The 19,115-nt window shown below is 49.0% G+C and overlaps 1 protein-coding gene across 1 annotated transcript; it reads left to right on the top strand.

The window, feature by feature from the left end:
• The first annotated feature begins 11,853 nt into the window (after positions 1–11,853).
• LOC125550914 (GDP-L-galactose phosphorylase 2-like) lies at positions 11,854–16,711 on the top strand. Its single transcript, XM_048714034.1, has 6 exons — positions 11,854–12,427; positions 12,945–13,048; positions 14,018–14,323; positions 14,406–14,591; positions 14,685–14,945; positions 16,138–16,711. Exons 1-6 carry the CDS (start codon positions 12,319–12,321, stop codon positions 16,465–16,467), a joined length of 1,296 nt encoding a protein of 431 aa, XP_048569991.1. The 5' UTR covers positions 11,854–12,318; the 3' UTR covers positions 16,468–16,711.
• The last annotated feature ends 2,404 nt before the right edge of the window (positions 16,712–19,115 follow it).

Here is a 19,115-nt window from a genome sequence, read left to right as displayed (position 1 = left end):
AGCAGCCAGAGGAATCGGCCAGATAATTCTGGACACGGTTCCTAACCAAGAAAAATTAAATCATCGACTGTCCAGACGCAGAGGCCCTAGCAGCCTTCAAGCATAACATCCGCGACGAGTGGCTTGCACGACACCTAGGGCAGGAAAAGCTGAAATCTATGGCAGCCCTCACGACACTTATGACCCGCTTTTGTGCGGGAGAAGACAGCTGGCTAGCTTGCAGCAATAACATGACCAAGAGCCCTGGTAATTCGGATACCAAGGACAGCAGTGGCAGGTCGCGTCACAACAAGCAAAAGCGCCGCATTAACGGCGACAATGCTGAGGATACGGTAGTTAATGCCGGATTCAGAGGCTCTAAACCCGGTCAGCGGAAAAAGCCATTCAAAAGAAATACTCCGGGCCCGTCCAGTTTGGACCGAATACTCGACCGCTCATGCCAGATACATGGCACCCCCGAAAAACCAGCCAATCACACCAACAGGGATTGTTGGGTGTTCAAGCAGGCAGGCAAGTTAAATGCCGAAAGCAGAGACAAGGGGCTGCATAGCGATGACGAGGAGGAGCCCCGGCAGCCGAACAACAGTGGACAGAAAGGTTTTCCCCCATAAGTGCGGACGGTGAACATGATATACGCAACCCACGTCCCCAAGAGGGAGCGGAAGCATGCGCTAAGGGACATATACGCGATGGAGCCAATCGCCCCAAAGTTCAACCCATGGTCTTCCTGCCCGATCACTTTTGATCGAAGGGACCACCCCACTAGCATCCATCATGGCAGATTCGCCGCATTGGTTCTAGACCCAATTATTGACGGATTTCACCTCACTAGAGTCCTTATGGACGGCGGCAGCAACCTGAACCTGCTTTACCAGGATACAGTGCGGAAAATGGGCATCGATCCCTCGAGGATCAAACCCACTAAAACGACCTTTAAAGGCGTCATACCAGGTGTAGAGGCCAACTGTACAGGCTCAGTTACACTTGAAGTGGTCTTCGGATCTCCGGATAATTTCCGAAGCGAGGAGTTAATCTTCGACATAGTCCCGTTCCGCAGTGGCTATCACGCACTGCTCGGGCGAACCGCATTTGCCAAGTTCAATGCGGTGCCGCACTACGCATACCTCAAGCTCAAGATGCCAGCCCTCGAGGAGTCATCACGGTCAATGGAAACACCGAACGCTCTCTCCGAACGGAGGAGCATACGGCGGCTATCGCAGCGGAAGTACAAAGCAGCCTCTCAAGGAAATTCTCTAGTCCGGCCATTAAACGTCGGGACACCGTCAAGCGCCCGGAGTAACCTACAACAAGACTGCCTGGCACGTTCCGAGCAAGCGTAGCAATGCGGCCCCAACCCCAGCCCTCGCGAACTTGCGAAACCAGTGTTGCACGTACATAACTACGCTCTGGAAATACCATGGGCACAGGGGGAGGGGCACCATCACGGCACACCCGAAACGCGGCTTAAACCGCACTAGGGGCTGCCGATTTCTTAATTTTCTCTTATTTTCAGGACTCCATTCTTCGGAAGGCTCGTTCGGCAGTACAATTGCCGCATAAACGATACAACCAGGGAAGCAGAAAGCTACGCCGCACTATGGAACTCTAAGGTGGTCTCTATAACGAGCAGTATACCTGTTTCACATACCATTCCGCAGCTCGCCCCTGGAAATGACATGTTAAACAGTCCCATCTTTTGCCTATTGCACTATTTGTATCGTTCTGCTTTGATCGCAGCTTTTTTAAATAAACAATTCATAGCTTCCGTCTATTATTGCATTACTCTTTTTTACGAATATATGTTCATTAATGACATGTTGCACCCGTACACTTTGGTACGGCCAATACGCAGGGGCTTAAGTACCCCACAACACGGTGTGAGAAGTCTGAACACTTTCACAAGTGCGGCACCCCGAACTTATAGCATTATATGCATCGGCTCCGAATCATGTCTTGGGTCAATAGTTGGGTTTGCCCGGCTCCTATGTCTTGGTACCTTACGTTTCGTCATATCGGCTAAGGTAGCACTAGGAGAACTACTGCGATTGTGCCCCGGTTGAGCTGGGCTAAGCACCTCAGTAGAGAAAGCTAAAACTGACCGTCATGATGAGGCGAGAGCTGGTCGCTGTTCGAGAGGTTTTCGAGTCCCTAAAGACTTATGCCGCTTAGAGCGAGGAGTCGACTTTGTCTGGCCTAGGCGTGGATAGCGCCCCGAACTCGGTCTTCCGAACACTAGGGGCTTTGCTGAAATTTAAAATTATAGAATTCTATGGCTAAGTGAGAGTGTTCAAGCATTATAGTCCGATTGCCTTGTTCGTTGTGTTGAGCGCCTCCCTCGAAGGACCCAAGAATGGGAAAAGAGCGCTCATGTTTATCCAGAACACCCCAGCACTCGTGGCATGGGGCAGAAGCCGACGACTCGCCATCTCTCAAATTTGATAAACGGCCACACAAAAGGTAATATTTTAAATTCAAAAGCGTTGCTTAGCGCATATGAACAAGTTTTCAGCGTACAGGATCACAAATGCGAGTTCACTCAAAAATTACATCTTTGGAGCATTCATCCACTATAAGGCGGGCACCCTTCAGGACGCCCTCATAATACGCTTCCGGGACGCGATGCTCCTTGTCCGACGGCGGCCCGTCCTTCACCAGCTTCTCCGCATCCATCTTGCCCCAGTGCACTTTAGCACGGGCAAGCGCCCTACGGGCACCTTCGATGTAGACGGAGCGCTTGATTACTTCAAGCCGTGGACAGGCATCCACCAGCCGCCTCACCAGCCCGAAGTAGCTCCCAGGAAAATCCTCTCCAGGCCAAAGCCGAACTACGAGGCCCTTTATGGCATGTTCGGCCACCTTGTGGAGCTCGACCATTTGCTTTAGCTGGTCGCTCAAAGGCACCAGGTGTCCGGCCTCAGCATACTGAGACAAGAACACCTTCTCCGTCGAGCTCCCCTCTTTGGCTCGGTAGTAGGCAGCGGCATCAGACGCACTGCGGGGCAAATCTGCGAATGCTCCTGGAGAGCTCCGGACTCGGGTAAGTAACAAGTAATTCACTTTCACATGCTTGCTTTGCATAATGAATGCCTTACCCGCCGCTATCTTCTTCATCGCTTCAATTTCTTGGAGGGCTTTATGGGCTTTGGCCTTGGCAGACTTCGTGCTTTCGAGGGCTGCCGCAAGCTCGGACGCTTGCGTCTTTGAGTCAAGCTCCAAACTCTCGTGTTTTTTCACGAGAGCCTGGAGCTCTTTCTGCACCTCCTCCACCCGTGCCTCCTGCTTCCCTCTCTCTGTGCGCTCTGCGACCGCTCTGTTTTTGGCCTCGGACAGCGCTTTCTTAAGGGTTGCCACCTCGGTCGTGGCCCCTATAATAGCACGTTGATCCTGTCATTTTTTGCAACCACATCTTCTCTATATACTTGCGCAAGGTATTACTTACCTTCCTTCTCCTCGAGTTGCCTCTTGGCATGGCCGAGCTCGTTCTCGGACCGCGCGAGGTTTTGCTTCAGCGTATCCACCTCCGCAGTCAGTGCGGCGGAGGCCAGCAGCGAAGCCTGCATACGCATATTGACTTGATTATGTTAGACTCCTGCGAATGTTATTAGATCCTCTATTCGGCTTTTCTTTCCGAACGCCGAACAGAGCATCAGGGGCTACTGTCTATGCGGTAATATTTTTACATATTCTTTACTTACCTCAAAGCCTGTTAGAAGGCTGGCACATGCTTCAGTCAGTCCGCTCTTGGTGGACTGAACCTTCTGGATCACCGCACTCATAATAGTGCGGTGCTCCTCGTCGATGGAGGCACCTTTAAGCACCTCCAACAAATTGTTCGGTGCCTCCGGTTGGACGGAGGTCACCGGCTCGGTAGGCTTTCTCCTCTTGGAAGGAGGCCGCCTACCAGAGTCCGGAACCGTTGAAGGTTCCGGCGCGGTGTCCGGCTCAAGGACGGACTCGGGGCCCTTGGGGGTTTTATCCCCTTTGCGCCTGGAGTCCGGGAGGTCGCCTTGCGGCGCCTCCAGGACCACCTCCTCCTGGCTTGGAACCTGTTGGGACGGCACCTCGGCGTCGTCCGTAGGGTGGGGGGAGGTAGCGGGCGGAAGTGAATTCACGTCCGACGAATCCAGCGAGCCGCTCGACGACTCGTCGAGCCCGGCCTTGGGCAGACTGCATAGTCATATTCGGCGTAAGGAGGAGCTGTGCAAGAAAGGAACACTATGAATTGCTCTGGTGTCCGAATACTTACGATCTCGCTAGGGGCTTGGCCCTGTGCAGCCACTCCTCTTCGCCGTCGTCGGCGTTGGTGTAGTCCGAAGGAAGGGTCTTCCCCTTCTTGGACTCTTCGGCCTCCCTAGTTGGGGCGGCCTTCCTTTTCTTCCCTCCTCCCGCTGGAGGGGGAGAGGTCTCTTCTTCCTCCTCCTCGTCTTCATGGGAGGAGTGCGTCTTGGAGTCATCGGATGATGAATCCGACACCTCCTGGCGCCGGGCACTCTTTCGAGTCCCCGTGGCCTTCTTCTTGGCCTTCTTCTCCGGCACCACATAGGGTGCCAGAACCAGCAGCTTCGCCAAGCGAGCGTCCGCTGGGCCTTCGGGCAAAGGAGCCGGACAGTTGATCTGTCCGGACGTCTCCTGCCAATCCTGTCAAAGGTAAGGGAGCTTAGATCCCGCATGGAGTCGAACTATGAAAAACTAATACCCTGTAAAAGGTAAAAATAGCTTACCGCACGAGCGTGATGCTGCATGCTGAATCCGCGATCCTCGGTAGCGGATGCGGGGGCCTCGGCGCCCTTGAAAAGCACCTTCCAGACATCTTTGTACGTCGTGTCAAAGAGCCGGCTCAGAGTTCGGTGCCGCACCGGGTCGAACTCCCACAGGTTGAAAGCCCGTTGTTGACACGGGAGGATCCAGCGGATGAGCATAACCTGGACTACGTTGACAAGTTTGAGCTTCTTGTCCACCAGGGTTTGGACGCATGTTTGGAGTCCGGTCATCTCTCCTTTTTTACCCCACGACAGGCCCATCTCTTTCCAGGAGGTGAGCCGCGTAGCGGGTCCGGATCGGAACTCGGGGGCTGTGACCCATTCAGGGTCGCGTGGCTCGGTGATGTAAAACCACCCCGATTGCCACCCCTTTAGGGTCTCCAAGAAGGAGCCCTCGAGCCATAGGACGTTGGGCATCTTGCCCACCATGGCTCCTCCGCACTCTGCCTGGGTGCCGCGCACCACCTTCGGCTTGACATTGAAAGTCTTGAGCCATAGGCCGAAATGGGGGCGGACGCAGAAGAAAGCCTCGCACACGATGGTAAACGCCGAGATGTTGAGGACAAAGTTCGGGGCCAGATCGTGGAAATCCAGGCCATAGTAGAACATGAGCCCTCAGACAAATGGGTGGAGAGGGAAGCCCAGTCCATTTGCTTGCTCATGAGATCCAACGCGCGTGGCGTAAGAGTGTCTTTGGATCTAAAGAGATCCAACGCGCAGATCACGTCCAGGGCAACGGTTCGGCCGGCGGGCCGGCAGTAAATGTTATCCTTTTATTATAGATCTCTATATATAAAAATAGAGAAAATAGAAGAATAGACATATACGAATTGTGAGTACTACTACGGAGTCCGCCCCGTACGGTGGCGGTTGGCGTAATTCCCGGAGTGGCGATCACGAAGGCGATCACGTTGGTGCTAGGGTTCCTGACGGTGGTGCGGCCTAGATCGATGATCTTTCTCCTCCCTGAAAGCGTCGATCTCTTTTAAACCCAACCATCGACTTCGCAGTTGTCCATCCACCCATCCCATCCATGATAAGCCTTCCGCGTGCTAGGGACCGCGGTCGTACACCACCGAGTCTATCCCTAGGGTTTTGTTTCTGAAGGTGTGGAGTCAGAGGTGAGGGGATGGAAGGAGTTGAGGGCCTGATGAGGGGCTTAAAGTTGTCTGAGGCGGAGAAGAGGGGACTGAAGATCGGGGAGGCAGAGAAGGGGAAGGCAGTCGACTGGGCGCCAGATGAACCTCAGGCGATGGGTGAACTTTTTTCGGAGAAACCTGCGCATGCTAGTATGATTGGGCAAACCTTGGGAAGGATTTGGTGTCCCATAAAGGGTGTGGATTGCAAGGAGGTGGAGTCAAATGTTTTCCTCTTTACCTTCCGCCAACCGTCGGGCTGGAGGCGAGCACTGGAGGATGGACCGTGGTGGTTTGATAAGGAGCTATTAGTCATGGAGGAATTCGACCCAGAGAAGACGGTAGATGAGTATGACTTCAACCTGATCCCAATATGGCTTCGCGTCTTTGGGCTACCACTCGAGCACATGAATAGAACCACAGGCGAGAGAATCGGCACATGATTTCATGAATTAGTCAATGTGGATGTAGGGCATGATGGGAGAGCGGTGGGGAAGTATCTCAGGGTGAAAGTGAAACTGGATATTACTGACCCAATTTTGAGGGGCTTTGTACTGGAGCGGGAGAAGAAAGCAGACGGCAATATGCTAGTGGAGGGAGTGGATGGAGAGGATAGCAATAAGAAGAAGAAGAAGAAGAAATAATTGATCTGGTGCAGATTTGAGTATGAGCATATGCCAGATTTTTGTTACACCTGCGGGATAATTGGTCACGGAGAGAAGGAATGCAACATGAAACCTGTGAGAGGTGAAGCACCCCAGTATGGCCCATGGATGAGAGTGGAGGAAGGTCACAAAAAGGAGGAAGGAGGGAGGGGTAGATGGAAAGAAGGGTGGCGTGGCAGCAGTGGAAGAAACCTGAGTGGAGGCAGAGGGAGTGATGGGAGTAACTATCAAGGAGAACGTAGACAGTACAACTGGGGTAGAGGCTCGGGTGGGTCGGGAAGCGATGCACCATCTTGGAGGAAGGAAGGGGTGGCATCAAGGAGTACCGAGAAGGGAACAGGAGAGGAAGAGAAGGAAGTAACAAGTCCGCTCAAACATGCAGATAAAGGTGACAAACACTTGGAAGGGGGCACATCAAGAGCTCTCCAATTTGGAGCGGCAGCACAGAACTTGGAGGAAGGTGCACCGGCGAAGCCAGATATGGTGATAGATACTGAGTCCAATGGTACAGAACTCGACGTAGCATCTAAAGAGAAAACTGCAGGAGGGGAGCGAGGCCAGGATAAAGTGGAGAGCCAAGGCCGTTCGGGGTTAAGTGGTGAGGAAAACACAGGAAAGGAGGAAAGGAAAAAGTTTCGAAGAAGGGAAAGGGCGGGAAGTGATAGTCAAAATGATCATTTGGGTGTTAAGCTTGGCAAGAGGGATGGTGACAGTATGGAGGTGGAGGAACCAGCTCTGGCCAAGAAGAGCAAGGCGGAGGGAGGTGGTAGGGGAAGTAGTTTGGAAGGACAAGTGGAGAACGCAGACTGCTCAGTAGAGGGAAAGCAGAACACAAACACATCGGCCGGGTTGCAAGTGCAGCCCCGCGGGGAGAAATGAAACTCGTAAGTTGGAACTGCCGGGGACTCGGGAACGGCCCGGCAGTTCAGTCTCTTCTCGAGTTGGGAAGAACGAAGGAGCCCGACATTTTATTTCTGTGTGAGACTAGAATGAAGGAGAAGGAGCTGGGAAGGTTTAGGTGGTTGTTGGGGCTCGCCAACATGGTTGCTTGGAAGGATGAAGGGAGTGGAAGAGGGGTGGCCTTGTTCTGGAGGAAGGGAGTCGATGTCACTCTACGTTCATATGGGAGGAGGCATGTGGATGTGGATGTATCCAGGGAGGATGGAACGATCTGGCGCCTCACCGGGGTGTACGTCAAATCTGAAATGCAGAGGAACGTAGAAACATGGAAGCTGCTGAAAATCCTGAATCAGCAACACCGGACAAAGGCCGTGGTTGTGTTTCGGTGACTTCAACGAAATACTAGCAAGCGATGATAAGGTGGGGGGTGCAGACCGGCCGCAGCAGTATCTTGATGCGTTCAGGGAGGCGTTAGACCATTGCAAATTGAGTGATATGGGGTATGAGGGAGATACTTTCACTTGGAGGAATCATAGCAAGGAGATGTGGACATATATTTGTGAGCGGCTTGATAGGGCAGTAGCAAATAAGGAGTGGTGTGATATGTTCCCACAATTTGCAGTCATCAATGGAGAACCGAGACACTCGGATCATCGCCTGATAATTGTGCAGCTGGACGGGGTGGACAAGAAATGAAGGTGTGGAGATAATACGTTTCGGTTTGAGGCTCGGTGGTTGCAGGAGGAGGGTGTGAGGAGGTGATCATGGAAGCATGAGAGAAGAGCTGGATGGGAGGAGGAGGGAGTGTTACCCGAGCCTTAAAAACGGTGGCGACGCAGATGGGCACGTGGAGTAGAGAGGTGGTGGGAGAGCTGGAGGGGAGGATAAAAAAGGCACGAGGGGAGCTGGAGAGGTGTATGAAGGAGCCGGTGTCGGAAGGGAAAGTCAAGGAACAAGCTAGACTCCGTGCACTAGTTCACAATCTAAAGGAGAAGAAACATACGAAGTTGAAGCAGAGAGCTCATATGTGGTGGTTGAAGGGGGGCAACCGCAATATCAAATATTTGCAATCTGTCGCGTGTGCAATGAAGAGAACAAATAGACTCAAGGAGATCAGAAGGGAGGATGGTGATGTAGTTTTGGAGGGAGAGGGCTTAACTAATTACGTGTGCTCATTTTTTCAGGAACTGTTTACATCCTCTAATCCTCACCGATTGCCCGAACTGATTGATAAGGTCCAGCCGCGGGTAAATACTGACATGCATGCAATCCTTGATGCAGCCTTTACTTGGGAGGAAGTCAAGGCGGCGCTGGACCATATCGGTGATCTCAAGGCACCGGGGCCTGATGGGATGCCGATAGTTGTTTTCAAACGGCATTGGCATTTTATGGGGGACAAGGTAGTGGAAGAAGTGCTCGCTGTGCTGAATGGAGGAGAAATCTCGGAAGGATGGAATGATACAATGGTTGTGCTCATACCAAAAGTCAAAAATCCGAGAAGAATCAAGGATCTACGGCCTATCAGCCTCTGCAATGTGGTATATAAGTTGGTGTCAAAAGTCATTGCGAATAGACTAAAGATTATCCTCCTGGACATCATTTCAGACAACCAAAGCGCGTTTGTGCCGGGAAGACTCATCACGGATAATGTTCTTATAGCCTATGAGCTATCACACTACCTGATGAATAAGAGAACCGGAAAAACTGGATATTCGGCGGTCAAAGCAGACATGAGCAAAGCCTATGACAGAGTAGAATGGTGCTTCCTAGAGGCCATGATGAGCAAGCTAGGCTTCGGCAGAAGATGGGTGGACCTGGTAATGAAATGTGTGAGGACCGTGCGATATCATATTAAAGTAAATGGTGCACTGACTCAACAGTTCAGTCCATCGCGGGGCCTTCGGCAAGGAGACCCGGCGTCCCCCTATCTGATTGTGATTTGTGCGGAAGGGCTATCAACAACGCTCAGGGATGCAGGAAGGAGGGAGGCATTGCATGGAGTCAAAATTTGCCCAAGGGCGCCGTGCGTCTCACATCTCTTTTTTGCGGACGACTCCATGTTGTTAATCAAAGCGGAGCAGCGGGAAGCTATGGCTCTCCATGATGTTCTACAATTGTATGAGGACTGCTCCGGGCAATGCATCAACACGGAGAACTCCGCCATCATGTTTAGTCCGAACACGAATGAAGCTGACAGGGTAGCGGTTAAGGGCACCCTTGGAATATAGAGTGAGGATTGGAACGACAAATACCTCGGCCTCCTAGTTCATGTAGGCCGTTCGAGGAGGCGGGCATTCGGTTACATCAAACGCAATATGTGTGGGAGAGTCAATGGATGGCAGGAGAGGCTCCTTGCGAAAGAAAGCAAAGAAGTGCTTGTGAAGGGGGTGGCTCAGGCTATACCCGCGTTCGCCATGTCATGCTTCGACCTCACCAAAACCTTTTGCGCAGAATTGAACGCACTAATGGGTAAGTTTTGGTGGAGCCAACAGGATAAACAAAACCCGATGCATTGGATAAGCTGGGAGAAACTAGCTAGGCCGAAAGCAATGGGAGGCTTGGGATTTCGAGATATGCACAGCTTTAACATGGCGATGCTGTCTAGGCAGGGGCGGCGACTCCTCCAAAACCCCACCAGTCTATGCGCAAGGATTTTACAGGTGAAATATTTCCCCGGACGGTCAGTACTTGAGGCCCAAGTCCAAGATGGTATCTCTTATTCGTGGCGAAGCATTCTGCATGGTTTGGACCTTGTGAAATAGGGATACATTAAGAGGATCGGGGACGGATCCACAGTGAACATCTGGTCGGACCCTTGGATTCCCAGATCATGGTCAAGGCGTGTCATCACACCACGCGGTGCAAATCTCCTCACCATAGTTAATGAACTCATTGATCCAGCGTCAGGCAACTGGGATGAGACGCTTGTCCGGGACACCTTTTGCGAGGAGGACACGAAACATATTCTGAACATTCCCCTCAGGGAGGGGGTGGACGATTTCTATGCCTGGCACTTTGATACGAAGGGAGAATTCTCAGTTAAGAGCGCCTATAAGCTTCATGTTGAGCTAGGTAAACAAGCAATAACGAGAGCGCCCGGGTCGAGCACTGCCGGCGCGGGACAACTAGAGAGATCTGATGATCCGACCTGGAAGCGTATATGGAAGATGCGCTGCCCTGTCAAATTGCAGATATTTGTCTGGCGGATGAAGCACCAATCCTTGGCACTATGCACAAACCTGACAAAGAGGGGTATGAAGCTGGAGAGCTCGCGCTGCTTTCTTTGCGGGCGGGCAGAGGAGGATGGGGCGCATTTGTTCATCAAGTGTAAATCGGTTAAAGAAGGATGGCGAGCTTTGGGCCTTGAGAAGGAACGCATGCAGATCGAGGGACTCAGGGGGTGCATGTAATGCTTGACAAGCTGTGGGAGCTAGATGAAAAGAAGAGGATGCTCATAGTAATATTCTGATGGCATTGGTGGAATAATAGAAACAAGATACAAGGAGAATTTCCTATCCAGATTTCGAAGATAGTTCGGCGAACGAGATGCGATGCACTGGAGTATGAGGAGGTGTACAACAAACCACACAAAGTGGCCCCAATCGCATGGACACCACCAGCTAGTGATGAGATCAAAATCAACCTCAATGGGGCCTTTATGCCGGGAGGAAGCATAGGAGGGTGGGGCGTAGTGGCCAGGGATGAGGGAGGACATGTGATCATAGCTCGAGCGGGGCGGCTCGATCATACAGCGGATGCCTTTGTTGCCGAGGTCGGAGCAATGACCGCAACGGTCACGACAACGGCAGATCTCGGCGTCATTAGAGTCACCTTCGAAACAGACTCGCAGCTGCTCGCTGATGCTCTGGACATCGGGAAGACGGACTCTTCACCCTATGCTGCAGTTGTAGAAGACATAAAACTACAGCTCAAGATGTGGTTTTCGAAGTTCACTATACGATCCTGCCGTCGGGAGGCGAATTCTGTTGCACATGAACTAGCTCAAATAGGTCGCATGTGTTTGGCCAATACTTGTATGGAGTGAGATACAACTGTACCGCTCTTTGTGGCTGAACGTGTGTTGAGTGACATACTCAGCCACCGTTGATTTATAAAGCATTGCTTTGCCTTCAAAAAAAAATATTTGTGAGTACTACTACGCGTCGGTTTCCAACGCATGCATCCGGGACGGACCCCATAGATACATGACATATCCTAGTCAGCAAGCAGCGGAGCTTGTGTTCCGTGGGAGGGCGAGCGGTGGACGATCCAGGCAGCAAAACAGCCGCGCGATCGCGGGCGGCGAAAGCAGCGCCACACAGCCGCGGCGTCCACCGCACAAACCTTCCTCTTCCTCCCCCCCGCTGCTCTGCCCCAATCCCGCCCCCTCTATTTAAGGCCGCCCCCTCCCTCGCCTCCGCTGCCACGCCGACGCAGCCCAGCCACAAACCAGCCACCTCGCCGTCCACGCCGTCCGCCGTCGTCCCCGAAGGGACGCGGGCAGCCCGGCCGGGAGGTCTTACTTCCTTCCCTTGCAGCCCTCCGTAGCCTTCCGGGACGCTCGGCTCCTCCCCCCTCCCGCCCTCCGGTTTGTCTCTCCGGGCATCACGGCTGCTTCCGCGGACCCCGCGCGCGGCGCCCCCGCTGCGCAGGTGGAGCCGCACGGAGGACGCGGAGCACTCCCCTCGGCCGGGGGCAGCCCCTCCGACCTCCTCTTCCTCGCCGGCGGCGGTCGCCTCCTTCTCTGATTGCGCGGCGGCGCTGACTGCTAAGTGCTAACCCACGCTAAGTCGTCGTTAACAACATCCGGTACGCGGTAGATACAGCAGAGGAGATTGTAAGAGCAGTCCGGAGGAGATGGAGATGAAGCTGACGATTAAGAGGGTTCCGACGGTGCTGTCCAACTACCAGGAAGAAGGAGGCGGGGGCTGCGGCAGGAACTGCCTCGGGGATTGCTGCTTGCCTGGTGCGTATTATGCCCTGCCCAATTTTCATCTTGTTTTCATATTGGGAGGTGCAGCTCAGCTCATTTTATCCTCGAATTCGTCTATTTTTTAGGTTTATTTTGTTTCCTCTGGGGCAAAAGTTTTCTATTTCCTTCGATTATACCCTAGAATACTACTCCCTCCGTAAACTAATATAGGATAAGTGTTTAGATTACTATTTTAGTATCTAAACTCTCTTATATTAGCTTACAGAGGGAGTACTGATTACACTGAATTAGAATATGGGCTTCTTCTGCTATATCTAGCTATGTTTAGTTTAGTTTTTTTTCGAAAAGGGGGGTTCGCCCCAGCCTCTGCATCAGAACGATGCATTAGTTTTAGTAGTATGAATTTCTCGTTGTCCCATTAATCTAATCAAAGTTTGTTTTTAATTAGACAACTGAAACAAAGTTCTGAAACTTTCATTCTGTTGCCAAAAAGTTGCAGATTTAAACATCCTTTACTAATTAAACATTCTTTTTCTATAAACACTTGTAGCTTCCAAGCTCCCCCTCTATGCTTTCAAGGCCGACCCAAAGAAGCCTGCGCAGGATGATGAGCTCCCTACCGAGTTCTTCCTAAATTCTCTCCTCCTTGCACAGGTAAGAAAATACTAGCAATCAAGTGAACCTGGCTCCTACCTCATTTTGTTAGGAGAGTGGATGCACAACACACCACCTAGGTTCCTGTCTATACTGAAAATAGTAGAAAAGTTTGCATACTTAATTCTTTAGAAAGGAAGGTCATGCTGTTGTAAGAATTCGTACACTTAGCAGTTCTGCTGGTAAAACCAGTACTCGATAGTGTTTTGGTGCATTTTGTTTCCTGAGAAGATCACAGGAGTTTGTTATCGCTTACTGGCTTACAGCTGTTACGCTTGGACCAAAATACGATAAATACACTGTTCTGTATTCTTCTACAAGATTTTGTAAACATGCTAAGATATCCTCGGGTAGTTAAAATGCTTAATATGGCAGAGGAGGTTAAATAGCTCAATTTGGTGCATTTCAATGTGATATACAGACAGAATAAAAGCATGTAATGTTTGCTTTTTACTACAAATGGATCTAGATTTCAGAACTTTATCAGATGTTTCCTTTGAGGAATAAGAATGAGACCTCATCCCTCGTAACTCTTAAGCATAAGGTATCAGCCACAAAAAAACTTGAGATCCGACAATGATACCAATCCTAGGGTGAGGTGATTCCTCAAACTCAATCTGTATGTCAACTTGAGGTTGCGGGAAAATAGATGAGAAAAATCATAATTTAGTGGCACATGCTTGGCTTTACCTTTGATAGAGCTGTAATCCAGTATGGATGTTTCTAATTGTTTCTTCTTCCCAATAGGAGTTGATTATTGCAAAAATAAGCTTTGTAGGGATGAGTTTGGAATATAATACTTTTGTTTACTGAAAGATAACATTGACATGGACACAGTTCTAGAAAATTTGTCTTAAATTGGACCATCAAAACATCTCATAACGATTATCTTGTTATTTTAGGTTGGCCGTTACTTCTTTATTTTATTTTATTGTACTCTTATATTTTGACTTTGCTCTCTCTTATTAGTGGGAGGACAGGGTGGCCCGAGGCCTATTCAGATATGACGTAACAGCCTGCGAGACCAAGGTGATTCCTGGCGAGCTTGGGTTTGTTGCACAGCTTAACGAAGGCCGCCACCTCAAGAAGCGCCCGACCGAGTTCCGTGTTGACCGTGTGCTCCAGCCATTCGATTCTGCCAAGTTCAACTTCACCAAGGTTGGCCAGGAGGAGGTTCTCTTTCGCTTTGAGAAAGGTGGTGGCGGCAGCAGCTATTTCCTTGAAAATGCCCCAAGCACTGAGGGTGACCATGCTCCCAGCGTTGTTGCAATCAATGTACACATCTTTCAGCCAAAATTTACCTTTATTCCAGAATATAAATCTTGATGTTAACACTGGTACTTCCAACGGATTGCAGGTGAGCCCTATTGAGTACGGTCATGTGCTTCTCATTCCACGTGTCCTTGACCGCCTGCCTCAGCAAATTGATCCTGAAAGCTTCCTGCTTGCACTACACATGGCAGCTGAGGCTGCAAGCCCATACTTTAGGCTTGGTTACAACAGCTTGGGTGCCTTTGCCACCATCAATCATCTCCACTTCCAGGTACTTTAAGTCATTACACAAAGGCCTAACTTCTGTGCTGTAAACATAGTTGATAATTGTGGCGATCACACTAAAACTTTGTTTTTTGTACAGGCATACTACCTGTCAGTACCTTTTCCTGTTGAGAAGGCGCCTACCAAGAAGATCCCCCTTGCCAAGTGTGCGCTGAATAGTGGAGTGAAGGTGTCAAAACTGACAAATTTCCCCGTGAGAGGTCTGGTGTTTGAGAGAGGGAACACACTGAAGGATTTGGCTGATGTGGTTACCAACGCTTGCATTTGGCTCCAGGAGAACAATGTTCCTTTCAACGTCCTCATCTCTGATTCCGGTAGAAGGATCTTCGTTTTTCCTCAGGTAATTTCCGCAGTAGAGTCCAAAGCTTCTTTCTGCAAATATGATATCATTACTAATCCATCAAGAAATATATCTATACTTCTATATATTGTATGAGTTTTGAATTGTAGCAACAATATCAATCCTAGCCGTTCGTCTCATAAATCTAACGGTTGAGAATGAAAGGATTCGCAGTGAACAGTAGCCCGCACCTGCATCTGCTGGTTTCTAGAACAATCATGTCACACCTCCTCTCTTCTCGCCATGTTACATGTGCCATTGCGTCTCATAAATCTAGGTAGTTTTCCGCTGCAGCCGAGTGAAATGCAAAAGACCATCACAATAGACATTTCATTAGCAGAAAACCATCACTTTATAATCCATGGCAAAAATTATCCATGGAAAAAATTGACAGTAGTAAAAACACTTATGTTAAATGCTAATTCCTTTTATTTTCTTCTAATTGTCTTCGACATGTTTTTGAAATAGAATGAACACAATTTTCTTTGATATAACATGATTTTAAAGAAAAATAGCTATAAAGTTCAAAGTATCAACTTGTTCAACACTCGAGGTTGTAGAACTCAATTTAAGTTAACATGTATGTAACACTCTTTTGTAGTTTCAGAATATATTTTGACGATTTTTCATCAAATCTATCGCGAGATTTAACATATCGCGATGTTCCGTAACATTTGTGAACATTGGCTCCCCGCTCCTTTCCGGCCCTCATATCTAAATTCTGGCTCCGCCCTCGGCCGAGTACGAGAGATGTATGATCTGGGAGGAGAAACAAAAGCAAACAATTTGTGGGTTCCACCACATACATCTTTTTCCCTAAGGAAATTCCACAGGCATTGTGTCATGCCAATTACCAATTTTTCTATTACATTTCTGCATGCATACACCAGTAATATTATTTTTTGCTTTGAATTCATTGCAAAGTACTATATACTTTTCTTTTCTTTTACAAGAATCATAGGAACAATACTGTTAAGACGTGCATTGCACGTGTATACATACTAGTATTCTCAAGGTAGATTTTCTGCAAACATGAAATAATTTCTGTAGCTTAAAGTTTTGTGAAACACCATTTATTTAGTCTTCATTGTTAAATTAGATCACTGCCACATTAATTGCATAATGATGTTGGCTGCTGTCCCCATTTGTACCTCCCTGATGTTTTCTAATCTTTCCTGTTGCAAATGCGCAGTGCTATGCCGAGAAGCAGGCTCTTGGTGAAGTGAGCCAGGATCTGCTAGACACGCAGGTGAACCCTGCAGTATGGGAGATCAGTGGCCACATTGTTCTGAAACGGAGGACGGACTTCGAGGAGGCTTCAGAAGCATCAGCCTGGAGGCTTCTCGCTGAGGTGTCTCTGTCGGAGGAGCGATTTGAGGAGGTGAAGGCATGTATCTTTGAGGCCACCGGCCTCACTGAATCTGACGAGGAAGAGGAATCCAGTGAGTCTCCTTATGCATCGTCATCCTCCGTCCCACGAGCCTCTTCACACATGTCGGAAGGTTGCCTTGTCCTTCAGTGAGAGAGCAAAGGAAATCGTTCAGATCGACTCAGATCGCTAGGTTCGCATTATCTGTGGCTGCTTGGTGTTAGCAGGGATCCCAGTAATTGTACCGTGTCCGCTCTTGCTTGCTACTTCTGCCTCTGATCTTTAGCTACCGTTGTTGGCTACTAGTTGCTGGTGTTCATACTGTGCAGTTTATTATTAAGCACAGGCATGCGTGTTGGCTTGTTTATAACTGAAATGCATTGGTGTGTTCATCGCCCGACCGCGTTTCTCATTCTAAACTGCTACCTTTGCCTTTTCATTTGTATTTTTCTTTTGTCAAGCTTATCATTTGCACATGGCCACCGCAAATGGATCTATGATGAGATGCAGACATAACTGATAGGGGATTGAAGCAGCCATGAAAGACTGAAAGACCCATGATGCAACTACAGACAGATAAATGATACTAGCTGTAAGAACACATTGTTCAGACAGGAGGAGGTGCAAAAATTTCAGCTTATTTTGAAGTTATCACATCGTGAAACGCCAAACACCATGCTATTGGTCAGATTTCTGGCAGAAGCTTCAGCATCACCTAAGCTCCAAATCATTCTTTTCTTTCACCGATTGGCAAATGCAAATTTCACCAAATCTAACTCACAGATTGTTTTTCATTTATTAATACTGGCTACATAAACAGAGTGATTCATGTTATCACTAACTGAATTTCACAAATGAAAACTTATACCAGAGCATTTGTGGAAGAGCGCGGACATGTCGCGGTCCTAGGCACAGGCGAAGTCGATGCACAAAGTCTCAATCCCAGGCACAGTCGCAGAGAGGAAGTCGATGCACAAATGGCCTGTTGGTTGCCTGCATCTACGCATCCAAATCCTGGCCCTCAGCCAGTCCCTGTGGATGCAGTTTGGATGTTGGACCTGCATCCAAATCCTGGCCCGCATGGAACTTAAAGTACCGTTGGGTCTGACTATAGAAACGCTTGAATCTTCTGTTTTCAGCGAGCCAAGCCTGAGTGATGCAAGGTACCACATGTTGCTGCAGACCGTTGCACGTGTGGGTATACGCAGGAGCCGTCACGTTGTTTCTCAAAGTGACACCATAAATCCTCTCACCCCTTTCTCACCTCTCACTCTTCCCTCTCCCCGTTCTCTCACCGGCTGTGGCGAGCGTCATTAGAGGCAAGATTTGGACGGCGAGCACCAAGGATGACCATCGACTGCATCACCGCTTCATCTCCCCTTCGCCACCCTATGGCTGATGTGGGTGACAGTTGGGAGATCCCCACCCCCTGCGAGGGTTTCTTCCATCGCTTCGGCCCAGTCCGATGGTACCCTGTCCGGTGATACATCTCCAACATATCTATAATTTATCAAGTATTCATTCTATATTTACATCAATTATATATGGTTTTGGTGCACTTTATATTATTTTTATAGACTAACATATTAATCTAGTGCCCAGTGTCAGTATCTGTTTTTTTGCATGTCTTTAGCTTCACGGAAAATCCACATCTAAGAAAGTCCAAACACGATGAAAATTCACAAGAATTTTTTGTGGAAAATAAGAAACATCAGAAGCTTTGAGAGGCAGCCACAAGAAGTCCGAGGGCTCCACAAGGCCAGGGGCGCCCCCTAGGCCACGCCACCCAGGCTTGTGGGGCCCTCGAGGCTCCGTTTGACATAATTTCAATAATAAATTACGTAATATTCTAAAGCCCACGAAGCGAGGCCCAAAATAATTTTATCGCCGCCGCAAGCCTCTGTTTCGAAGCGTTCTCATCTGGAGCCCTTTTTCGGCACTCTGTCAGACCCACCCACGGAGGCTTCTTCATCAACCTTACTGCCTCCATGATGATGTGTGAGTAGTTTATCCTCAAGGCTGAGGGTATGTACTAGTAGTTATGTGTTTGATCTCTCACTCTCTGATGTTCTTGATGAATTCGATCTTCATTGTATCATGAAATTTATTAATAAAGTTGGATCATATGATGTTTGTCCCCCTCTACCATTTTTGTGGCGAATTGATTCTTCCTCTTTGAAGTTTCTTTATGTTGGATTGAATACTTTGGAGTTGAGATTGCATGATGTGTGTGTAGTATTAATTTGCGATACACATGGTGATATTGGGGTATTCTAGGTGACATAAAGGTTGAACGATACGATATCATATGGTGTTGCCGTAGTATATTCTCTAGAGCTATCTGTGACACTTTGGGGGTGGTTTGAAAGATTGATTGGAAAGATAACTTTGAGGTGGTTTTCCTACCTACACAATTTTATCCTACTTTCTCCGATAGAATAGAAACTTTGGAGTGATTCTTTGCTGCACTTTGAGGGATTATCACGTGGTTCAATTATGTTTAATGATGTTGAGAGATTGCACTAGTGAAAGTATGAACCCTAACCCTTGTTTCCGAGCATTGCAACACCATTTTTGCTCACTTTCGTTACTTGCTACCTTGCTGTTTTTATTTATTCAGATTATATAAATATATTTCTACCATCCATATTACACATATATCACCCTCTCTTCGCCGAACTAGTGCACATATACAATTGACAACTGTATTGGGTGCGTTGGGACACAAGAGATTTCTCGTATTTGATTGCATGATTGTTTGAGAGAGAACCATATTCATCCTACACCTCCCACGATTTGAT

The sequence above is a fragment of the Triticum urartu genome, chromosome 4, assembly GCF_003073215.2.
Source record: "Triticum urartu cultivar G1812 chromosome 4, Tu2.1, whole genome shotgun sequence".
Taxonomy (NCBI): Eukaryota; Viridiplantae; Streptophyta; class Magnoliopsida; order Poales; family Poaceae; genus Triticum; species Triticum urartu.
This window is presented reverse-complemented; position numbering and strand designations above follow the sequence as displayed.

Bases quoted from the DNA above. Each gene is read 5' to 3' on its own strand.
- LOC125550914 (XM_048714034.1), top strand. From the start codon at position 12,319: ATGGAGATGAAGCTGACGATTAAGAGGGTTCCGACGGTGCTGTCCAAC. The intron at 13,049-14,017 runs GTAAGAAAATAC...CTCTCTTATTAG, and splicing joins ATTCTCTCCTCCTTGCACAG to TGGGAGGACAGGGTGGCCCG. The intron at 14,592-14,684 runs GTACTTTAAGTC...TTTTTTGTACAG, and splicing joins TCAATCATCTCCACTTCCAG to GCATACTACCTGTCAGTACC.